The sequence below is a fragment of the Gossypium hirsutum genome, chromosome A06, assembly GCF_007990345.1.
Source record: "Gossypium hirsutum isolate 1008001.06 chromosome A06, Gossypium_hirsutum_v2.1, whole genome shotgun sequence".
NCBI lineage: Eukaryota > Viridiplantae > Streptophyta > Magnoliopsida > Malvales > Malvaceae > Gossypium > Gossypium hirsutum.
In genome coordinates, this window is record NC_053429.1 from 122,487,085 (window position 1) to 122,510,649 (window position 23,565).

The 23,565-nt window shown below is 30.1% G+C and overlaps 2 protein-coding genes across 3 annotated transcripts; one reads left to right on the top strand and one right to left on the bottom strand.

The window, feature by feature from the left end:
• Window positions 1-902: 902 nt before the first annotated feature.
• LOC107941436 (protein ENHANCED DISEASE RESISTANCE 2-like) lies at window positions 903-7,641 on the bottom strand. Its single transcript, XM_016874999.2, has 21 exons — window positions 7,195-7,641; window positions 6,281-6,355; window positions 6,122-6,175; window positions 5,826-5,891; window positions 5,679-5,740; window positions 5,271-5,401; window positions 5,150-5,196; window positions 4,963-5,063; window positions 4,757-4,852; window positions 4,624-4,688; window positions 4,462-4,533; window positions 4,064-4,210; window positions 3,655-3,968; window positions 3,430-3,481; window positions 3,165-3,340; window positions 2,684-2,785; window positions 2,488-2,538; window positions 2,255-2,398; window positions 1,788-1,883; window positions 1,541-1,642; window positions 903-1,276 (listed from the first exon to the last, which is right to left on the bottom strand). Exons 1-21 carry the CDS (start codon window positions 7,345-7,347, stop codon window positions 1,184-1,186), a joined length of 2,199 nt encoding a protein of 732 aa, XP_016730488.2. The 5' UTR covers window positions 7,348-7,641; the 3' UTR covers window positions 903-1,183.
• A 5,681-nt stretch (window positions 7,642-13,322) lies between these two features.
• LOC107942502 (uncharacterized) lies at window positions 13,323-16,529 on the top strand. 2 transcript variants are annotated; one of them, XM_041116096.1, is made up of 5 exons: window positions 13,323-13,475; window positions 14,187-14,401; window positions 15,250-15,376; window positions 15,536-15,608; window positions 15,882-16,529. In XM_041116096.1, exons 2-5 carry the CDS (start codon window positions 14,208-14,210, stop codon window positions 15,953-15,955), a joined length of 468 nt encoding a protein of 155 aa, XP_040972030.1. In that variant the 5' UTR covers window positions 13,323-13,475; window positions 14,187-14,207; the 3' UTR covers window positions 15,956-16,529. The 2 variants fall into 2 exon arrangements, with proteins under 2 accessions (XP_040972030.1, XP_040972031.1); XM_041116097.1 differs by having other exon boundaries at window positions 15,989-16,529.
• The last annotated feature ends 7,036 nt before the right edge of the window (window positions 16,530-23,565 follow it).

Here is a 23,565-nt window from a genome sequence, read left to right on the forward strand (position 1 = left end):
TATTACAGTATAATTAATTTCATATTAGAGCTTTTAATATGATAAACTTGAATCAGTTATTTATTTAGGTCTTCAAAATTATTATTTTAGAAAAAATTATATATATATTTTAATTTTTAAAATTTTTTAAAAATATATAAAATTTGAAATTTTTATAAATATTTTAAATTTTTTTGTAATTTTTGTTGAGCGAGATTAATTTGTTTATTTTCAAAATTGACTGAAACCAAAAGGGTATTTACACTAGTTTGTTATTCAAATTATTCGAATTGTAAAATTCACCTCAACTTGAACTCGAATCAAGTTATTCAAGTTGACTTGAATAAATCGAATAACACTATTCGATTAACTCAAAATTTGAATTTTCTTTCTATTTTTTCAAATTGAATCGAGTTTTGCTCACTCTAATTTTTATTTTTTTCGAATTACATTATATGAATATGGTATAAATGAACTATTATTAAACTTTCACTTTTTTTAAAAAGAGATAGAACATTATGGAACACCAAATGGTAAAAATAATCTTTGTAAAATTTAGATATTTTTTTCAAATCGTTTAGTTTTTTTATACATTTTATGCGCGTCATTCTATTGACGAAGGTCGTTTGTAAATACATTGGACATGTATAGGTTGTGGTAGCTACGGAATATCCGTTGGTAAGGGCCACTGTCACTTCAGTTTTGTAAGATAGCCATCCGTTTCTTATCGCCATCCGTTTCTTATCCGTGTGGTAGCCAAAAGGGTATAATTATCAAAGAAATTATTGTCAATAAAAATACTTTTTACTGACAGAATATTAGTCGAGTTTAGACTTTACAAGCCAAGTTAGAAGATTGACGAGTATCCTATAAAAAAATAATAAAACATGTCAATTTTTAAAAATTACTTGTAGAATAAAATATACCAAATACTCACCAATTTTCTTTACATAATAAAGGATGAGAATTGCATTGTAGCTTAATACATGAAACCCTACCAAACAATAAAAAAATGGACACATATTTTTAATTTCATTTTGATTGGATGGTAAGGAAAGAAAATTAACAACAAAAAAGGGGACCTCTACATGATTTGGTATTCGATTCAACCTCTCAATAGTTCATGGTAATGGTATGTGAGCTTTCAATAGATTGGGATGACTAAGCCAGTGTGATTCGAGGATTTTCTGGTTTCTTTTCTTGCTCATGGCATTGCTATGTGAGCTTTCGATTGATCGAGATGATTAAGACGGCATGTTCCGAGGAGGGTTTCCGGTAACTCCTCTTGTGTATTACCCTGAAGTAGTAGTTTGGATCATAACCAAAGTCATTAAGCAAATATATTGTACTCGGACTTGAGTACAAGTGTTAGATACGAGTATGTGTTTAACTCAAGTATGTTCAACTTTTTTCTAACTTCATTAAAAATGAAGAATCGGAGCAAACATAGAAGCAACTTACTTAAAATAATAACATGATGCAAGTTAATTTTCTCGTTTCTCTTTCGTTGCTTGCAACTCAAGGAAAGTTAACATTTTTGACACTTCAAGAGAAGTCTTACCTGTATTATAAATGCCATTTCTACGACCAAATTGTTGAGATATCCGAGGACAAGATTGGCTACACCCTGAGCCACCGTCGAAGACCCAACATCTATGTCAGCCTGAAATTTAAACTCGTTTCGGTGATCAGCATATAGTAACACGATAATGAATCGAAAAATCACGAAAATGAAAATATCAGAAAGTCAAAGAATAACACAATCATCATTCGCAATTGTACTTGGTTTTGAGGATTCGAGAATCTACCTCCAAGTAATTTTTCCCACGGAAATAATGAGTATTGAGAGCTTGACCGAGTAAGCAAGCTTTCTTTCCAACACTTTGTTTGACTATCCATGATCCCTGAAGAAATGGATTATTTGGTAAAACATAGTGTAAATGAGCTTGAGCTCAACATAAAGTTTGAGAAGTGTTCTAATGCTCGAGTCGAGTAATTCTCAAGCCTAATCAAGTTAATATTGAAAACTTTCAATTCAAGCTTCAACTTGAGAACACTTAATCGAGCTCAAAGTCAAGGATGAGAATCAAACTCATCTTTACTAAACAAATGAGCCTAATTGAGCAAGCTCAAGTAATTCAATCTGTTTCTTGCCTGAGTTTAAGTCGGGAAAGGAGCCTCGATTTTGAGTAAAGCTTGCGCTTCTTATAGTTTGATTTGGGCTCAGCTCGATTATACTTCAAAAAAGAAAAATGCCTGCTATAGATTTGCATACCTTAGAAATGTATGGTATGAGCTTAAATCTTGAGTTTCTATAGGCTTCATCTCCATTGACGAACTTGTACAGCAATGGGTGATCTTCAATGGGAGTTTTTATCATGTAGTACAGTGCTAATGTATATGTCGGTGAACCAGGAATCTGACTCATAATAATTGAGAGTATCTAATGTGATTATTGACAAAAAAAAACCATAGAAATAATAAAGAAATGTATAAAACGTAACACACCTGCATATTGATGATAAAGAAAAATTCTGGTCCACCGCGTTCAGCGTATTTCTGCATGAATGTATATCAATGAAGTTTATTTTTCGATCAATGATTTGTATCTAATGCATAGTTTTTCTTTGTTTTGCATAGATGAGTAGTAACATGGATCAGATTTTATAAATCGGAACGTAAAGCACAAAATTATAGTCCAAACCTGAACAATACCACCAACTCGACTGCCTAAATCATCTTCTCGTTTGTCAGATATTAGCCAGTCTGCCCCAACCATTTGCATCGACGTTCCATTTGCTTTAATCTACCACAAAGAATACAAATTTAGAACATAGATTGAAGCTAATTTACATTTCATGGATTTGAAAAGCAAGTAACCATAACTTTCGAAGCCATTGAATGTATTATGAATAGCTTTAAATTCTAACTTTACAAGCTGAGTAATGCAGGCTGAACGGTTGAGCTATATATTCGTCCGACACAGGTATGTTGAATGTTTTCCAAGTTTTATTTAATGCATTTGGAAACTTCAAGAAAAATGAAGAGTCGGTAACATGTATGCATATATGTATAAATGCATGCATGCTGGCATATCATATGCATGTAAAAATGTATGCTGTCGAGCACGGAAATTTTAAATAACCTATATACATTTTGAAAATGAAATTGAAGTGAATGGATACCTTTCTGTTGTCTTTCAGGTAAGTTTTACTGCGTATCAAAAATGAAGAAGGGTCTCCGGCTGACCAACTGCATGGTGAAGTGAAGGTTGGGTCCTTTTGGAGAGAGGTTCCGTAGGAGAAGACTACGCTGTCTTCCCGAGCCACCTCTTGTAATTCTGTGTAACCTTTCTTTTGAGCTGCAGCATGAATAATAGATTAGAAACAGCTAAGATGCATTCGATCCATCAATTATCTCAATAACTTTGGTTAGCATAATCGAACTCACTTGCAAGACCATGCAATTTTCTCACTAGACCGGCTGCTGATGTTATTTTTGGCTGTGTATTTTCTGCATGTTAGATTATGAGAAAAAGCTAAAAACACAGTTAATAAATTGTATGAACTCAATACAAATCCAAAGATCGGAAATGTCTCTTCGATATAAAATTCCTTCGCCACATGATTCATAACAATTACTTGAAAAACAAAGATAAATCGGGGAACAAAGTACCGGAGAACTTGATTCAGGAGACCAGTCACTCTCCAAGCGATCATAATCCAAGAATTCATCTGCTTCAGGAACATCAAAGAACTCATCCGGTTCTTGATTCAGACGCAATAGACTTACACGCCCGGATGGTGGTTTTGCTGCCTCAACCTCCATTAGAACATCCTCCTCAATCTTTATTGTCTCTTCGGGGCTTTGAGTATCAATCTTAATATCCTCTTTTTCTAATTGAGGCAAGTGTGCATCACTCGTCCACTCCATGGACAAGCATTCAGGAGGATAATTTCCTTGTTTTGCTTTGAACAGCTCCCGTAAGGCTGCAAATCAGTAAGTTCAATAAAATATTTTACATCAGTGAAAAAGGAAACTAGCTGGAATGAAGTTGAATTATTATTAATGAGCAGAGAGGCACCTGCAACTCTCTCAAGCATACGAATCGTCAAAGATCTAGCAGCCGGAGTTCGGAGATAAAATTTCCAGAACTTCCAATCTATAGCAAGCATGTGTTTCACAAGTGACTGTTTTCCGTTGTTCACCGGAGTGATAACATATCCCCCACCTATGTATTTATAAGGAAAAATTTAAAATTCGAGTAAATATGCAAACCATATAAGTAGAGTCATGTTTTGGAACAAGGAATTCAGAGAGGGATATAATGAAATCAGGGCAATGAGTGGAAAAATGCATGTGGAGGTTTATATTGTTTTATCATTCAAATGGTGATTCTGTAGGTTCGATTGGAAAACTTATTCAAAGGCATTAATTAGAGGAGAATGAACTTCTAAGTTCCTAATGTAAAACATGCATTACTTTTTAGACGAGCACGGACATAGCCATTTTGAGGTGGACACTTCTTGTGAGACGCGGAGTGGTAAAGAATCACTGCAACAAAAAAAAAAAAAAAGATATGGGATGTTAAAGCTTGAGAATAATATTTCCAAAACTTCATGCGTTTTGGTTAGACTATAGTACCGTATGTGCCATCATCCTCTCGTCTCCAATAGCGTTGAAGTAATAAATCTCTTCGTTTCATTCCCCTGTAACAACTCTGATCAATAAGAAATCTAAAATGTGAATTAGGTTCAAAGAAGGCATAGAATCTAACCATGGTAGCCAGTCGCTATATAACTTCTTGTGAATGATATCCGTATGACCATCAACGTGCTCGACCACACTGCCATGGTAGAGGCAGAAATCCCATCTGCAAGACAATCGAATATTTAACATCTGGTTCATATATATATATATATATGAATGTATATATTCATGATGATGGAACTTGAATGGAAAGTAAATTTGCAGCAATCATACTCTGATCTTGAGGGACCAAGAGACATGACAACACGGAAAATTGCCTCTGAGGTCCCATCAACCACACCGACAGCCATTATTGCTGGAATATCATTCCAATGCTGAGAACAAGAAGTTTCTTCAGCCAAACAAAAACAAAAAAAGATTGAGAATAGCATTCATGATTAATGTCCCAAGAGCAACCCACCCATCCACGAGTATTCTTGTCTTTTGATTCTTTGAAAAGCCGTAACCCTGTGTTAGAAACACAATGTCAATGATGTGTCGCGTTTATGAACTTGAATCATGGTTTGAACTTAATTTTGTACCGTTCTGACAACCAAATATTTTCCAAGGTGAGGGTGCAACAACATCGGATGTCATTGCCTCAGAATGAACAGATGAGTGGAAAGGCCAATGGACAGAGTCCTTGCTGTGTGTTCTCTTTGAATTAGTCAATCTGTTTGTAGAGGAAAACGCCATTTAAAATATATACAAACACTAACACCCAAGTCCTAATAATATAGCTAAATAAGGCAAATACGAGGTAATTGCATACTTCATACATGTAAGTGGAGGGTTATATACCCCTATCCATATCGGAAAATGTGTCTAATATGGGTACCTCAAGAAAGAGAAGAGTCGGAACAACATAGGTTACTAATGAAACAAGCATTTCAGCCTTTTCTTACAACTAAACTAATAAAACAAATCGGGAGAGTATAAAATATAATTACCTCAAAGATGACCATATCTTCTTAGGAGAAGCTGAAATATTCTTTGCAAGACATGGAGATTCCTGAAAAAGAAAATTATAAAATGTAAGGCTTCCATCGCAAGAATAACCATTAAACTCACAGATTTTTAAGTTCATAGTATTAAACCTTTAACGCTGAATCCTTCAAGCAACGAATCCACCTTGCTGCGTCCTCTGAGCTAGTCGCGCCTAACTGTAATGTTTCAATATTAGAAGATTGCTTGCTAATAAGTTAGGTTACTGGGACTCAAGGATGAATGTCAGGTATAGACTCCAACATGGGTATGCTCAATCCGTTCTATGCTTTCCTATGTATTTGGTAGGTCCTTGGAGGGCCGTATCCTCATACCCTCATCCAGATATGTTCCAGACATGGGTGTTAGTATAAAAAATAAACACAGTTCACAGTATTAGTATATAGACCTTAAGCTGCTCATTATCAACTGAAGTGCTGTAAATGGTGAAAATGAAGAAGACCTGCATGAGGTGAACACTTCATAAGCATTAAATATTGACATTGCAGCACCGAAAGGAAACATCCAAAGTCCCGGAAAATAAAAAAAAGGGATTTAATAATCAAACCTTCTTGTTTATGCTTGCCCTTCCATCATCTTTGACCCGAATGCATGAATCAATTATAGCACTTCTAACAGGCTCCTGAAAAAAGAGAGTTTCAGATTATTATACTTTGATTCAGCTGGTGTTACAAATTAAACGGGACTGTAATTGGTAGATTTCTTGCATTTCAATTACAGAAGACCGGTTCACTAAAAATTTTAAAGCTCATAACCATAAAAGACATCACCAAGATTTTTAAAAACGAAATTGCGAATCCTACAATAACTCTTCAATTACAGAGCAGAGGATTTATTTAAAGCCTTAAGCAGAATTTCAAATTAAGTTATCAAGAAACCAGACATATGGTATAAAATTGGATTCTCTTTTTTTTTTTTTTCTTCAACTACTAGAATGGAAATTAATGAAACTATTGGCTATCAATGTAAAAAACCAACCGCTTAAACAAAAATGAAATCCAGAAAACTATATATACAAACATCCACACACATATGTATAAACATGATCAAATCAACATAGGGTTTAAAGTATCACTTAAAGTTGAAATCCAGAAAGTTATTTATGCATACATACAAACATGCATATATAAACATGATCAAATGAACATGGGGCTTAACTTAGTTGGTTTATGCAGTCTCAAAGGTGAATTTCGAATCTCAGACATCCCTAACTCATTGCATATTTCTAGGTAAAATAAAAAAATAAAAAACAAACAAACATGCATTTGCCTCATTAAATAAAATGCTTGTCATCAAAACAAGAACATGTCATAATACCAGCAAAAAAAGAACATAGCATTCTCATTTCCATTTTCCAATATGGGGTTCTTTCTTTCCAAAAACATATAAAAGATCCATAGTTCAAGTTCAAAAAAAAATCAAATTAAAAAAAAAAAGAATTAAAAGAAACAAGGGGTTTACCTCTTCTTCAGAAATGGGGGTGGCTTTATAGCTTTTGAGAACATTGTTATGAAGAATGAAGTAACATTTGCGAGAGAACTGTAAGCCAATACGATTAGAACGTATTGTATATAACCAGCCTTCCATTTTAGCTTCATTTTGAGAAACACCCATTACTTTAAAATCACTCAGAAACCAAAGCTTTATTTCTTCAACTTCAATGAAGAACGTTTATTGCATGGCACTGGATATCATTTATTTATTAATTTGCTTTGGGTTTTGAATGAAGATTTTGAGGGGTTGATCCTCTGATCCCAGCTAATGGAATCAGAGAATCAAATTGGGGAAAACCAGTGAGGCTTTCGAAATTTGCAGAGCAATTTATCCTTCCTCCTCTTTATTTTTAAAATTTTTGTTTCTGTTTTGTTTGTTTTATTTTGAGTTTTTCCCTTCAATATTGAAACTCTGTTTTTAGACTATAAACAGAAGATGACGGCTTTTATCCCACTGATTTTCCTGTATTTTATTTCCTCATAATCATTAGATTTTGACATATTAACACTAATTATATAACTAATTAAATACATATATATATATTTATAAAAACAACTAATTAAAAATATTTTAAAATTAATAGAAAATCGGTTTAAACTTTTAAATAGCAAACCTGATAATTTTTAGTAGTTAATTTTGTATATTCATATAAATTTAATTATTTTTACTTTTAATAAAAAATATAATTAATGGAAAATATATAAATATTTAAAATATAAACATGTTATACCAACAAGTGGTTCGATTATACTTTTACGGGGACAATAGAGGTTTAAATCTTAAAGATGACATTGTTGAAAAAGACAATCGTAAACTCCGAATATAGATTGTAAAACAGATCGAAACATATCAATATATATTTTATTATTCAATCTTTATTGTTTTAATCTCTAAAAACTCATTGTAAATACATTAATTATATTACAAATGCATTAAATAATATTATTGTTTTGAGTTATAAAAATAAATAATATGTATATATATATTTTTTAAAATTTATAATATGTATATTTAAGTGTTAAGTAATATTTTTACTTTGATAAAAGCATATCTAAAGTAATTTTTAATATACTGTTTTTATAATATTATTTATAAAATAACTACAATTAATTTTTAATCCAAATATTGTATTATTAATATTTTATTATATTTATGGAAAAAAATATAAAAAGTAAAATTTATTTGAACAATACCATTATAGATTCTAATTACATTTGTTCTTTGTGACACAATGTTTAGAATTACCTATAGCCTATTTCGAACCCATAAATAGGAGGATAATACACTTCAGCGCACATGCATTAGCAACAATTTTCATTTCAGTAGAACTAAGACTCAATTAACATGAAAGTGGAAAATTAGATTATATGCATTTACTTTTAATAATAAAAAAATATTAATAATGCTTCATAAAAAATATTTATTGTATAAACACGTTTAGTTATCTATTTATGGATAAATCTCAAAATTATACATGAATTTTTATTCGATGTATAATTCGATATATAAACTTTGATTTGATGCAATTATACATATGAAACTACAATTGTTGTTCAAATGTATACATTAAACCTTAATTTGAATTCAATTATACATATTTAGAGGAATAAATGCATTTGTGTATTTTATATTAGATATATATAATTATTTTGTATTACAAATATGTATACTGAAAATAGTGTTATATCGATAATTGTATTAGTAATTTGTGTAATTGAATTAAATTAATATTTCATGTATAAAAGTATACAAAACCAAGGTTTATGTATAGCATTGTGTCACGGGCCACGGATTTCTAACCTCGTGACAATTGCACGTTCAATTAAAGTTCATGTATAGCATTGTGTCATGGGCCACAAATTTCTAACCCCGTGACAATCGCACATTCAATCAAAGTTTATGTACAGTTTTGATATTTATCCCATATATTTAAGATATTTTTTTTATTCAATGAGAAAATTGTTTATTTATTAATAATATTTTTGTTTCGGTAACAATTATATCTAAAATAAATTATTATCTTGTCTCAATTAATATTATTAATAAAATAAATATAATTATGATTTTTGGTTTAAAAATTATATTAATAATATTTTATCATATTTTCTGAAAAAATTGTGGAAAAAAAGTAGAATTAAATTATAGGTATTAAAATCCATAATAATAATATTGATTATTATGTAAACATGTTGAGTTATCTATTCAAGATAACTTTTTTGTTCAATGAATTTTTTATTCGATAAAAGAATTTTTAATTTTTTTAATGTTGTAGAATTATATAAAAAGTAATTTTTCATATATTATTCTTATTAATATTATTAATAAAATAATTATTTTTATTCTGTACCTTTTAGGTTAAACATTATATTAATAATTTTTATCATATTTATTGAAAATGAAATGTGAAAGTAGAAAAAGATCAATTGAAATCAAATTAATGGTTGAAAGAATATGTTGATGACGTTTTGGAGATAAAAAGTTGAAGATTTTGGAGATAAAAAGTTGAAGTTTACTTTTTTATTATTTTAAAATTTTAATAAGTAGTAACATAATAATATAATCTTTTAAAGAAATGTAAAATTTTTATGGTAAAAAGTTTAAATTTATATGATAACAAAACATGATAAATAGTAACATGCATATGTTAAATTTATACATGTTCCTAAAAGGTTTAGGATGTAGGTTCACAAAGTGAGAGTGTCTTACCGAGTCAAATCGTGCGTGGCACATGATTACCTATCAAAGGAAATGGTGACCATTTGCCTATGGTAGAATTTGAACTAATAGATCCTTCAATAAGTTGGCATTTACCTATCAAAGGAAATGGTGACCATTTGCCTATGGTAGAATTTGAACTAATCGATCCTTTAATAAGTTGGCATTGTCCCCATGTTATGTTGGAGTTTGTCTCTCAACTTTGCAAAGAGCCGAAGTGTTTAAAAAGGTTGCTTGAGATGTAGGTTCATAAAGTTATAGCGTTTTGTCAAGTTGGATCGTGCGGAGTGCACAAACATCTACCAAAAGAAATAATGGTCATTTGCAAGTTTGAAGTGGAGCCCCAACCTATAAGATATAAGCCACTATGGTTTGAGTTCAAACCTTATTTTCGTCAACTCTAAACGGGCAACACTTCAAACACTTTTTTTTAGAAAAAGTCAGTCTCTCCCTAACAATTTAATTATTATATTAAATTATAGTAAAATTAAATAAAATAAATTTTAATTACTATATTTTAAACAACTTGCTAATTCCATTTCTTTTGTTGTCTTAGAAGTAGTTAAGTAGTCGGCCTCCGTAGTGAAGTTAGCAATACAACTCTACTTAACACTTCTCCACATTATGGAGCCTCCATCTAATACGAAAACACAATTCGATGTTGATTTCCTTAAATCCATCATGTTTGGAAGTTAAAATCAGTATATCTGATGAGAGTTAAGTCCCCTCAGGAATATATTAGTATATAATCTCTCATTTTTTTGTAAATATTTGAGTATATGCTTAATTATTTGCCAGTATCTATGATCAAGACTTGTTGATATTGACTCACAAATCCTACTGCAAAACAAATATTTGGACATGTGCATAACGTCGCATACACGAGACTTCCAACTACCAAAGTTTCAGGAAGTTTTTTCGCATGTTCTCTTTCTTTCGCTGTCTTAAGATAGTCATCTAAATAAAGATTAAATCCCTATACAAAAGGATGTGTACCCTTATTCGAATTGGCCATGGCAAAACGTTCCAATATATTGTCTATTTATGAAGCTTGTATTAAAGTTATCACTTTGTTTTTTTATCCCTAAAGATTCAAATTCCCAGAGCATTGTTAACTTCACCCAACTTCTTCATGCTAAACTATTGAATTAGTCACAATTTAACCGATGATAACGTCTCTACATCATCCCCAAAAAATAGTATGTCATCAACATAAAAAAAAAACTAGAAAGACCACCATTCCCATGTCTGAATAGATAGTAGTGCAAGTGTCAGACAAAGATACTATAGGAAAATGAAGAATTTGGTAACATAGGATATATAAGCGTGTTTGTTAAAGAGTTCTATCTTTATTTGAATAATCACTCATTTTAACAAAATTGCAACAAGGAAAAAGGCGGGCGTGTGTTAAAAGATTCTATTTTTTACTTGAATAATCACTCATTTTTACAAAATTGCAACAAGGAAAAAGGTTTTAGCTTGCCTATGCTATTTAGATTCTTTATTTTTCTCGAGTACTAATGTCTAACACATGTATATGGGATATGAACATCAATCTTATCCGTGTCAAGCACATACATGTATTTAACTCTACAATGAATGTTGCATCATCAATAAGGAATGATAATAAGGTTGCAAAAGGGTGTTTGGAATGCTAGTACGTAGGCAAAGAAAGAGTATTTGCAAAATAGTGTTTAAAATGATCGTATGCTTTATTACAAGGTTTATGCTATGTACAAGAGTGGGGTGGATTGACCCCTATTAATAGTGTTAAAATAGATGCCAATAATGACAATATAGAATGATCGCAAAACAATAAGAAAAGTAAAATAAAACACATAGATTTTATTTGGAAACCCTTTCAGAAAAAAACCACAAGCAGAGAAGAAGAAATTCACTAATGTTGAAAACTGAATGATAAACAATAAGAAAAGAAAAATAAAATACAGATTTTACGTGGAAACCCTTTCGGGAAAAAACCACAAGCAAAAGAGAAGAAATTCACTAATGTTGAAAACTGAATGATATAAGAGGTGTTTCAACTACATCTATTTAAAGGTTGAAAAGCCTTACATAGATCCCATTGTTTTACTACTGTATTTTCTTTAACAAGGGTTTGGGTCATACAACTCTAACAATCTCCACCTTGACACGAATTCTCGAATTTAGATTGTTATGAGTTTAGATTAGCATGGACTGACTTTCGAACTTGGACCTTTTTTTGATAGCTTTAGGTGCATATGAGCTTGGAATGCAACATTGAAAATTATCAGGAGTGAAATCGAACAATTACAAGGAGGCCCGAAGAAGGACGAGTGGGCTGTGGCCCAAAACACCGACACTCTAGCCTAGATTCGGCGCCTCAACCTCAACTATTCGTATGCTTAGGCACCTTAGACCGTGCTTCAGTGTGATTATCTTGCGAGCCCTAGCATTGTGCTACTGAGTTGCGGCACCAAGCTTGTGCGACATAAGATTCCTTTGCCATTTTGACCTGGGGCTACTGTTTTCTTTTTCAAATATTAAAGTCTAAGAAAGTATTGTAGCCCTAATTTAGGTCAATAAACTTTATAAATACAATATTTTTTAAGAGGGTAATATAACTTTTGATTGCATTGAACTTTTAGCTTATTGCAGACTTATCGTTTTTGCGCTATTATTTTATGGATTGATAAATCCACTTTTCTATTCAAAGAAATTTCGAAGTTTGATTCAGATAGTTGTTGAGATCTAATTGTTCTTAATCTTTTATTTGTTATTTAGTATTTGCATTTTTTCTTATTTAATTACAAATATTCAGGTTTATTGAATATAAGGTATGTATTCTATATTGTGTAGACATGCAATCTAATTTAAATGGACTCCACTAGTGTGTGTTTGTTGGTTAGAATTATGTTTATCTAGATCTTAATGCTATTTTTAAGTTAAACACTAAGTGAAAATTATAGGATTGCTTATTGATAAGAAAAATAATTTCAATCGAGCCGCCCCTTGGTTATCGAAATAGTAAGGAGAGATTGGTTACTAGGCCCGACATCGACAACTATAACTAGTTTATTAAAGAACATTGAAAATAATATTTTCATCAATGATCAAACTCATGAATTAAACGATAATTTTAGCTTTAACTACAACTTTATCATATTGATTCCCCCCCCCCAACTTTTTATTACTTTTTTTTTAATTTGACTTTAATTTTAATATTTTTTTAGACTCCATTAATCTTTTTTATTTAAAAAAAAAAAATTATCATACTCTACTCGCTATTGTTTAAAAAATTATTTTGTAATTCTGGGTATTGAATTTTGGGCTTGGATTTTACCCATGAATACCTAAGATATGAACCGACCTGGGTATTGAATTCTGGGCTTCTACTTTTAAATTTAACTTGCAGTCCCTGCCCAATCATTCATTCCGTCCTTTTTCTCCTTGTGTTTTCTCTCAACTCAAACTTTTTCAAATTTTAATTTTTATTCCTTTTCCGAAATCAAAGTAATTTTCAAGCAGATTCAGAACATTCCCATCTCAAGAAGGTATGTAGATTGATTTCTATACCTTTATTTTATTTTACTTTACTATGTTTAAATTTTGCCCTTCTCCTCTTTAAACTGCAATTTTGGGTATCAAATTGTGTGTAGATTGAAAAGGTTATGCTGGAAATTTGTTTAATAAATTTTCTGGAAAAAAAACAATCTTTTGAGATTAGTTGAATAAAAGAATTTTTTTTAATTATTTGGGTTTTTACTGGAAAATAAGAATTTATGGTTATTAAGCTGTAATTTTAGTTGAGCAAAACAATGGGTTCAATTCAACATTATTATTTAAAACAAAAAAGAAACTTAAATTTGTTTGAATTTGGAAAATTTGTTATATTGTGTTAATAGATAGCGAAAAATGTCAAACAAAAATTCTATAGGAAAATGAAGAGTTCGAGCTTCATAGGATATATATGTTTAAGGCTTCTATCTTTTACTTGAATAAGTCACTCATCTGTATAAATTGCAAAGGGTTTTAGCTTATCTATGTTATTTCGAATCTTTATATTTCTTGAGTACCGGTATCTGACACTTGGATATGGGATATGACCTTCAATCATATCCAGTTTCAAGCACATACCCGTATCTAACTCTTAAGTAACAGACTGATTTGCAATGAATAGTGCATTTGAGTTCTTTTTGGCTATCAGAACTCAATAGATAAGTAAATATAGCTTGAATTCTATTGCAACTGACATTCTTATACAGTTTGTTCATGATTTGCTGAAAATGACATCTGTTGAGGGAAATACGGCTGAGCCTCGGAAAACTAGTAATCCGGCTGCTAACACTGCTAAGATTCAGAGTTCATCATTGTCATTCCGAAGGTGGGGTAGGAAGTATCCTTTTATCAGATATGGGCTTCCAATGATTTCGTTGACAGTGTTTGGGGCAGTTGGCCTTGGTCATCTCTTGCAGGGCAGGTTAGTTTCGGTACACTTGATTTGCAAATTGATTTTCCAAACCAGTTTAGTGGATGAGACCTATGTTTCATCTGGCAGTGAATATATCTGCTGTGCAGAGAACAGCATATATCATTTTAACTTTGAGGGGCAAACCATGTTATGGCGTAAATAATTGGCTCAGTTCTGTTCACGGTGTATTTCTCATGATCGGAGTTGGACCTATGGTATTAGGCCGTCAGTTCTGATGGTGGTATATAGTTGTAAATTTTTAAAGTTGGAGAAAAGAATTCCAATGACAATAGGATGTAATCATATGATTGGAAATAGAAGGCTATTTTTGCATTCTTGTTTGACTTGAATTAATCTAGCACTATATGATTCTTACACCCACACATTCACTTGTATGTACATATCTTTCTGCGGTTTTCAGGTAGACAACCAAATTAGTAGTTTAAGAAAATGTTTTAGTATGATTCTTGTTTGGGCTCTTTATCGATTGAGTGTTGAGCATAAGGTTCAAGTTCGATCATCTATTAGTTTGGTTTGGTTGAGTTTAGTTGGTCGAGTTAGATGACCTTCTATCTGATTTTCTGACTGAAAATTCGAGGGCTTGATCGATGTCCATGAAAGGTGCCACTGCTTAAACTAAGAGTACTTATCACTGCTGCATTTTTGTCTATCTAGAGTTCACAAGAACACTTCCGGTTTGCATGTTCCAATTGAAAACTGCTGATCATTATGTGGACTTCTATTTTCAATATGATTATCTGTTTCGATCACTGTTGCAACACCTCTAATCCATAGTTAGTACTTACCATCATCATTTCGTTCGATCTTCTAAAATTTTAGACTATTTCGTAGTTCAGCAAGGATATAGCAAAGGTGAAAGATGATCAAGAATGGGAAATTATCGAGACGAGGAAAGCATTATCAAGAACAGGACCCATTGATGCGTATAAGCCAAAAAAGATTTCATTAGAGGAAGAATTAAAGGTATACAATTTTTTTATTCTTATGTTATTCAAACTTGGCTCTGATCACCGGATATATCTCCATACCCATGTTTAAATGTGCATCGAACATGAATATCAAACTTAAGTACTTTGAGAAAATGAAGACTCTTTGTGAGACGGTTTTTCTTCTGTTTTGTAGGCTTTGCAACAGAAGGTTGATATAGACAACTATGACTACAAAAGAATTCCGAAGCCAAATGAAGGCAACTCAGGCTAGTATATTTTGTGCTCTCAATCCCAAAGGTTTCTTTCATACTTGCAGTAATATTAGGATTTTAGTGCTTTTTTTTTTTTTTATTGTGGTCGCTGCATCTTGATAAATACCCTGGTTTAATCCAAATCCGCTTAGAATATGTTGCTCATGTTGTTATAGATTGTTGTGAAAACTTAAAACACAATTTTGGTAGTTGAGATTAATCATCATATATTTACCACCTTGAGATACGCAAGCTGATTTCCAACTTACTTAATTTGCATCTTCTCAGTTATCAGTCAGGAAAAAAGGTTTTCTTGTTGTTCAAGTTTACAATCTACACCTCGGGATGTTTTCTTGGTTTAAATCTGATATACTCAAACTGTTTGGACCGAGCAGTGAACCTACAAATGGCCTAGACAAACCCTTTGGAGTTCCCCTCGAAAGGACCTCTCAAGCAATCCCGAGCTTCTTAGAGACATCCTCTGAATCAACAATCGAGGGTTCCACACATTAATTGTCATATCAGACTTCATTTATTACATCCCATCCTAGGTGACTGAAAGCATATTATAGCATTATTGTACCTAGATTTATAATGGTAGACCACTTGGCTACTTATCACTGACCCTCCTATAAGAGTCAATACATGATACTTAAGGATCAAGGCTAAGAATATATAAGGCCCAAAGACGATCACCAAAAGCCAATCCCTCCTCACCCTCCTTCCACCATGATCAACTTCTACTTCGAATCTCCCTTTCTCTTACTATCTCTAGTTATCTAACCTGGTGACTCTTTACCTTGTACTAAACAAGATGAATCGTGCCTCTGCTATTCACACCGCCTTGTAAATCAAAGACAAATATATCATTTGTAAATCAAAAGATGGTTTCTTCTTTTAAATGCAAAGTTATATAAAGATGATTTCTTGTTTTAAATTCAAGGTTATATATATATTTTAAATCAAAAATAATTTTTTTTATATTTTTATTTATTATATTTATTTTATTCATTATAGAAATGATGAAATACATTTCGTAATTATTTGCTGGATCATAAAAAAATCATTATTTAATCTAATTTTAGTAATCAAATATATGAAAAAAAAGGTTAGAAACCTAAAATTAAACAATTACATTCAAATCCTAGTTTTTTTCACCATTTCCTACTCAAAACCACTTGTTTCTTTACACAAAAAAGAAATCCCTTCATGTAAGCCTATTAAAAGCCTCTAATCCAATTTTTTTTTCATAATATTACATCAAAAAATAAGCCAAAAAAAAACCAATTAAAGAATCAATAAAACAGAGATGGCCCCCAAGAAAAATAGAACAATAATGGTGATTTTAGAAATTAGTTCAATCCTAGAACTTGTGCGATGTGTGAATAAATGCATGACATTTGAGTATATTGGTAGTGAGTTACACAAGAAGAGGATAAAATTCTAATAGTAATGCGAATAGTGTAACTTAAACTTAAGTGAATATTTTTATTTCATTATTTATGAAGCATCGAGATATAAAAATAGGGAAAGGATAGCTTTGAATAAATCACAATTAAACTTGATTATGTTTGGAAATCTGAATTTATGATTGATTTTTAGAGTTATAGACTTGTAATTATGTTATATAAATATAAATGTAATGTTTACAGTTATTTTTAAAATTTTATAAATTTGAAATATTTGTGAATTTGAAATCTATATTTTTATATATAATTTCAAATATACAGTAATATTTAATCTTAGATTAAAGCTTATTTGATAACTCGTTGAAAAATTTTAAATCAGCTAAAAATTGAAAATTTCAGTGATATAATATTTTAAATGCCTTCGATATTCCATAATAAAAATTACCTTTTTAGAACTTTTTTCAATAGAAAAAAGAGAAAAATAATGAATAAATAAAGACTATCTATTACTTAGTAGAAAATACGTTAAAGTTAAATCTAGTTATTTTTCCTTTTAATACTATATCATCCTTTAAGAGAATCGTATTTACACTACATATTCTATTCAGTAAAATTTTCTCTGAAACATAAGCCATAAATACATCAATTACATGTGAAAATTTATTCTAAGCATAAGTGTTATTACATTTTAGAATGTGGAAAAAAATTATCCGTAAAAGTATTATTGAGATTCTTGTACTAAGAATTAAATTATATTTTGTTCTTTCTAATTAAAAAATAAATAAATTAACTCATATACTATTAAATAAAGGAACAAACTGATTTTTCCGTTCAGAGACGCCTTAAGAGTAAAACAAGTAAAGCCTTTACTTTAGGCCCTGAATGAATATATATATATATTAGTCGTAATTAACTATATAATGAAGTATTAAAAGCCGAAAAGTCAACATTAATGAGGCTTATGAAAGTAATTTTTTATGGATTTCTAATTAGAAGTTATACAATCCATGCCGTTGTTATAGTCTAAATTTAGTATTTCGTGATATGATTTCTTTTTGCTCTAAAACTGCATCTTTTTTTTTTTTGGAGTATTACAATGAATATATTCATTATTTTCTTCTTCAACGAAAAGATGAAAAATTTTACAAAATCATATATCAAGCCTAACTCTTAAATTATCGTCACCAACACATTGAGAAAGTCGTATTGAAAGTTTAAAACTATAAGATTTTAAGCTCCAAAAATAAGAGATGCTTTGTTGAAATTAATTGAAGTTAGTGATGATCCTAAAATCAAAAGTGAATCTAAGCTTGTTAAATGAATTTGTAAGGTTGTCTTAGTATATTATTTTGACTATACCAACTATTCCATATTCAACAATCTCTTGTCCTCTTAAAATGCCTACTCTATTGTTTTATATTTTGTCACAATACAATCTAATAACTTTTCACTATTCCATCTTTAACAATCTCTTTGACAATGTGATCGATGTGTTTAGTCCTCTTAAAATGTCTACTCTATTGTTTTATTGTTATCACAATACAATGTAATAACTTTTCTCGTATTAGGAATTATTTTGAGGTCGAAGTCAAATGTTTCCTTAGTTGCTTCTAAAGCAACCACATATTTAGCTTCCATAGTAAAATCAACAATACATGTTTGCTTGACACTCCTCCAAACTATTCACCATAATAAACGATCATATTTTGTTAATATGAGCTTACCTTTGGAGGATAAGAACTAGGTTTGCCAATTATCGAGCCTTTTACCTACTAAAATCCATACAGATATATAAAATTTTAAATAAAAATATAGATAAATAATACGAATACAATATAATATTATTTGATATATCAATGGAATGATATTTTAACTTCATAGGCGGGGTTAAAAAGTCACATGTTCCACAGATTATTTCTTCTTTCTACCCTAGATATTATTTTATGGGTGAATGCACTTAGTAGGTCCCTCTATTATGGAGATCGGATTAAGTTAACCTTTATACTATAAATTGATCAATTTAGTCCTTGTATTATTACAAAAAATCAAATAAGGTTAAATTTTAATATAGTTAACTTTTACTGTTTAAAAAAAATATCATTTACTATTTAATAAAGGTATATTTTAAAAGATTTTTATGATTTTATAGATGAAATATTTTGTTTGGATTTAAATTGCAAGTGAAAAAAAATAATTTTCATGTTATTTTTTTAAATAGTAAATGTTAACTTTATTCCAATTTGGACTTATTTGACTTTCAAATAGTATATGAATTAAATTGAACCATTTAATACTAAATGGACTAATTTGATCTGATCCATGTAATGGAGAGACTTCGCAGGTATTTTAACATTTTTTTTATGCTTATTTTAATAAAAAACAGACCTTTATTTTCTTTATATTTTTATTTATTATTTCTATTTTATTTATTGTATACTAATGTGCTTGGACACCGTACAGTAATTGGATGAGGGTGCTGTAATTATAAGAAATTCCATTTCTCTAAATGTGTTGGGTGACAGAATATAATTACATTGTAGTTTCTTATGTCATGTTTAATAACATAAATTGTAATTATAAAACTACATAACTTTAGTTTTATAAAAATATTAATTATCATAAAAATGATTAATCATACCAAAGAAAAAAAATTTTCCGAACAAGTAACAAAATTTAAAATCAAATCAATGTATGCAATATGTTAGTCTAAAAAAGATATTCGACAACACAACTTCTAATAAAATTAACAAGAAAAATAAATATTGTATACAATTTTATCTAATTAGCCTGGTATTTTATATTTGTTAGGTTATTCTCTCTGTAACATTATACATATACTCCTTGTCATGATCATTGACCAATTATAATTAATTCATAATAAATACTAATTTAATTAAATTTAGTATAATTTATTTATAATAAATACTATTTAATTTAGTTAATTATTTAATAGGTTAATATTAATGGAAAATTATCTCTCGCCTATGAATTTTTTTAGATCATTTAATCAAGATTAGTAAAATAACATATAATTATATTTTTAAAAATAAAATATATAAAAATATATATCCTAAAGTTAAAATATTATTACTATTATATAAATAACTTCTTAAATTTAAATAATGTACGGATATGTTTGGAAAGCCGTATGGTAATTAGAATTGAGTGTAATTCTTTGTAATTACACACTCCCTATAAATTTTTTTTTTATAAAATTGTAATTGAAATGCTTTAATTATACTCAATTCAGTAGGACCTGCTAATTACAACGATCACTTAAACATGTCATACATGTGTAATTACAAGCTAATTTAAAATATGACGCACGAAAAGGAACAGGGACCAAATGGGAAATTATTCTCAACCCCATTAAACGTGCCGTTTCCAAGAGTGACCAAATGACCAGAGGACCAAAAAAAATAAAAATAAATTAAGTGGTATAATTTTTAAAAAGGAAAAAGGTCGAAAATAGAACCCTATTGAAAAGCATTTAAAAGGTGGAAGGACTAAAGCTATAAATATCCCCCTAAAAAAACATGCGGATCCTAGGGTTGATTCGGGTTGGGCAATTGGGTCTTGCTTCAAAACGACGCCGTTTTGGGGCTTCTAAAGCCAGGCCAAAACGACATCGTACCGAGGCTCTATATAAGTCAAAATTTTCAGGAAAAAAAATCACTTCTCCTGTGTTTAAAAAAAAAAACCTCTCCTTTCCCCCTTCTTTTTTCTCTGAACACATCGTTGGATCCGACCATGGGGCCGTCAAATGCCTGCCATGGCCACTGGTCACTGGCGATGGCAACAACGATCGTCGTCTCCGGTGGTCGGAGTTACAAAAAACAAGCCTTTTTAGCCTCTTTTTGACCTAGATCTGAAGGCAAAGCCTTCTTTTTGCAAAAATAAAAAATCAAAAAATCAAAAAATCAAAAAATCAAAAAATCAAAAATCAAAAGAGAAAACTTTAGGCTCTTTCACCTAGCCGACGCGCCTTTCACGCCCTGTTCTGTCGAAGCCCAGGCCAAACCCTAAAGGGTTTTGGGGTTTTCATTGTCAGAGAAGACCTCCGACGATAGAGGGAGGTGTAAAATAGATTTATTTATTTATTTATTATAATTTTTCGAAATAAAAAATAAAAATAAAAGAATCACCTTTGTTTTTTTCTTTTGTATTTTCTTCCTTGTAATCAATACATCTCAAATCTCTGGCTTTTATAGCCGATTACACAAATATTTTTCTTTTCTTTCTTTTGTTGTTTTTGATTTTTTTATCATCTGTCTTGTTTTCTTTTCTCTTTGCAGGTGTTTGTGGTTAATGATGGTGGGAGTCGCACCCTTGCCATTTCGATGCAACGATGGCAGGGGAGGCCATCCTCGGGCGACGCATCCACTGATGTGGCCAGGAGCAACAGAACATAGGTGGTCTAGGGTTTTTTAGTTTTCTGAAAAGTTTAGATCGTGGGCTTTGGGTTAGGTGATATATTTTGGGCTTAGTTTATTTGTTCATTTTTAATTTATCTTTTTTTTTTGTTTTTTCTCTGGCCCGGACAAAATTGACCTGTTACACAAGCAATTACACATAAATACAATTAATAGGTGGCTTTCCAAACATACCCTAAATAAGGATCACGATTCTAGCATCAATTAAGAAAATAGAGGATAAATCGTTAAACAATTAAATAGCTTTAATTATTGAACCCAATATTTGGCCGGTTGGTCATGGGTATTCATCTTATATTTCAAGTCTTGGATTTGAGTCGTGGTGTGTGTGAAGTAGTGATTTGCTCTAACGAAAGGTGTGTGAGTTGTATTAAAAAGAAGAAGTATGATTATAAATTATTTATTAAATCATAAAATCCCATTTTTAATCTAATTTTGGTAACCAAATATATTTGATTAAAAAGGTTGAAGCCCTCTAAAATTAAACATTTTTCATCCAAACCTCATGTTCTTTCTCCATTTTTTACTCAAAACCATTGTCTTTTTACACCAAAAATCCCTTCATGTAAACCATTTTAAACACTCTAATCCAAAACATTTTTCACATATTACATCAAAAATACCAAAAAAAAAATAAAATTCAATATAAAAGAGATGGCCTCCAAGAAAAATATGACAACAATGGTGATTTTTGTGATGATTTTAATGGCTGGAATTTGTTCAAGCCAAGAAATTCTCCATGTTGAACAATTGCATGCCTGAATGCATGGAAGACGAAGGTTCTAACAAAGCTGACTGCTTAAAAGCTTGTGAACAGAATTGCAATGAGACTAAAGGAAAAGGGGTTGCAATTGATCTTGAGTCGAAGAAAATTACTTAATTGATTTGTTTTTCCATTTTTTAAAATTCTTTTTGGATTATTATCAGATAAATCAATAGCATTTTTTTTCCTTTTAACTTTACTAGAGGCCAACTGAGTCTTAAATCGATTGACATGTGCATTGTTGTTAATATAGGAGGACGTTAGTTCGAATACATTGAAGTGTATTATCCTCCTATTTATGGATTGTAGAGCGGTTAGGAGTAGTTCTAGACATTATTTTAGAATGAGCAAATATGATCAAAATCTATAATAAAATTATTTAAAAGGAAATTACTAGAAAAACTCGTGAAAAGTTAAAAAATTAAATTGCGTTTAGTTGATAATTAATTATTTATTTTTCTTTGGAGTGAATTATAATAAGGGAAGGATAGCTAGCTTTGAATAAAATTTTATTTTATGGAAATAAAGTATCATCCTTTTCTAATTAACGTTGCGTTACGTTTGGGAATTTGAATTTACTATTAGTCTTTAAATTTATATATATATATATATTATGTTTAGCCTTTATAAATTCTATGAAAAAACATAGAGATAATAATTTATTTGATGTTTTATTTTTTTAAAAATTTTTTTAGTTATGCATTTAATTTTTTTGTCCATTTTTAACTTTTAAATTTTCGTTATTTGTCAAATCATCTCAAAATAGATGAAAATAATTAATGTCTATTCACTTTGTTGATATGACATATTATTTAAAAAATTATAAAAATATATCAAATTATTTTTTAAATATTTTTAATTTTTTTAAAAAATAATTAATTGCTAACATTACATACGTGTGGATTTTCATGATGCTAAATAAAAAAATTTAAATTTATTAATTTTTTCATCCATTTTGGAGTGATGTGACAAATAATGCAACTTATTTAAATTCAAAAGCTAAAAGAAACGAAAAAATAAATAGGAAACTAAAATAATTCTTTTCGTAAATTTAAAATGTCAAATAAATTATTATGATAAAACAAATATTATTGATATGATTTCTTTCTATTATTAATAATTAATTAATATTACGTTAAATTCAACTTCAACTCAACTAATATAGTTGAATAAAACCTTTATTATTTAAAAAAATTATTTTTATATAATATTAATTTAGTAAAATAATAATTTTTTAAAACTTGTGCTTTATATATATATATAGATATCAAAATAAGCCTCTAACTTTTAAGAGAAAAGATTGAATGAAACTATGATTCCACATCATCCCTATCCCTCCAATAGAAGAATGAGGAATTAGGAGAAAA

Coding starts and splice junctions, on each gene's coding strand:
- LOC107942502 (XM_041116096.1), top strand. CDS start 14,208: ATGACATCTGTTGAGGGAAATACGGCTGAGCCTCGGAAAACTAGTAAT. Junction 14,402..15,249: donor GGTCATCTCTTGCAGGGCAG/GTTAGTTTCGGT, acceptor TTCGTAGTTCAG/CAAGGATATAGCAAAGGTGA. Junction 15,609..15,881: donor GCCAAATGAAGGCAACTCAG/GCTAGTATATTT, acceptor GCATCTTCTCAG/TTATCAGTCAGGAAAAAAGG.
- LOC107941436 (XM_016874999.2), bottom strand. CDS start 7,347: ATGGGTGTTTCTCAAAATGAAGCTAAAATGGAAGGCTGGTTATATACA. Junction 5,402..5,678: donor AAGATATGGTCATCTTTGAG/GTAATTATATTT, acceptor CTCTACAAACAG/ATTGACTAATTCAAAGAGAA. Junction 3,482..3,654: donor CTCCTGAATCAAGTTCTCCG/GTACTTTGTTCC, acceptor GAAAATACACAG/CCAAAAATAACATCAGCAGC.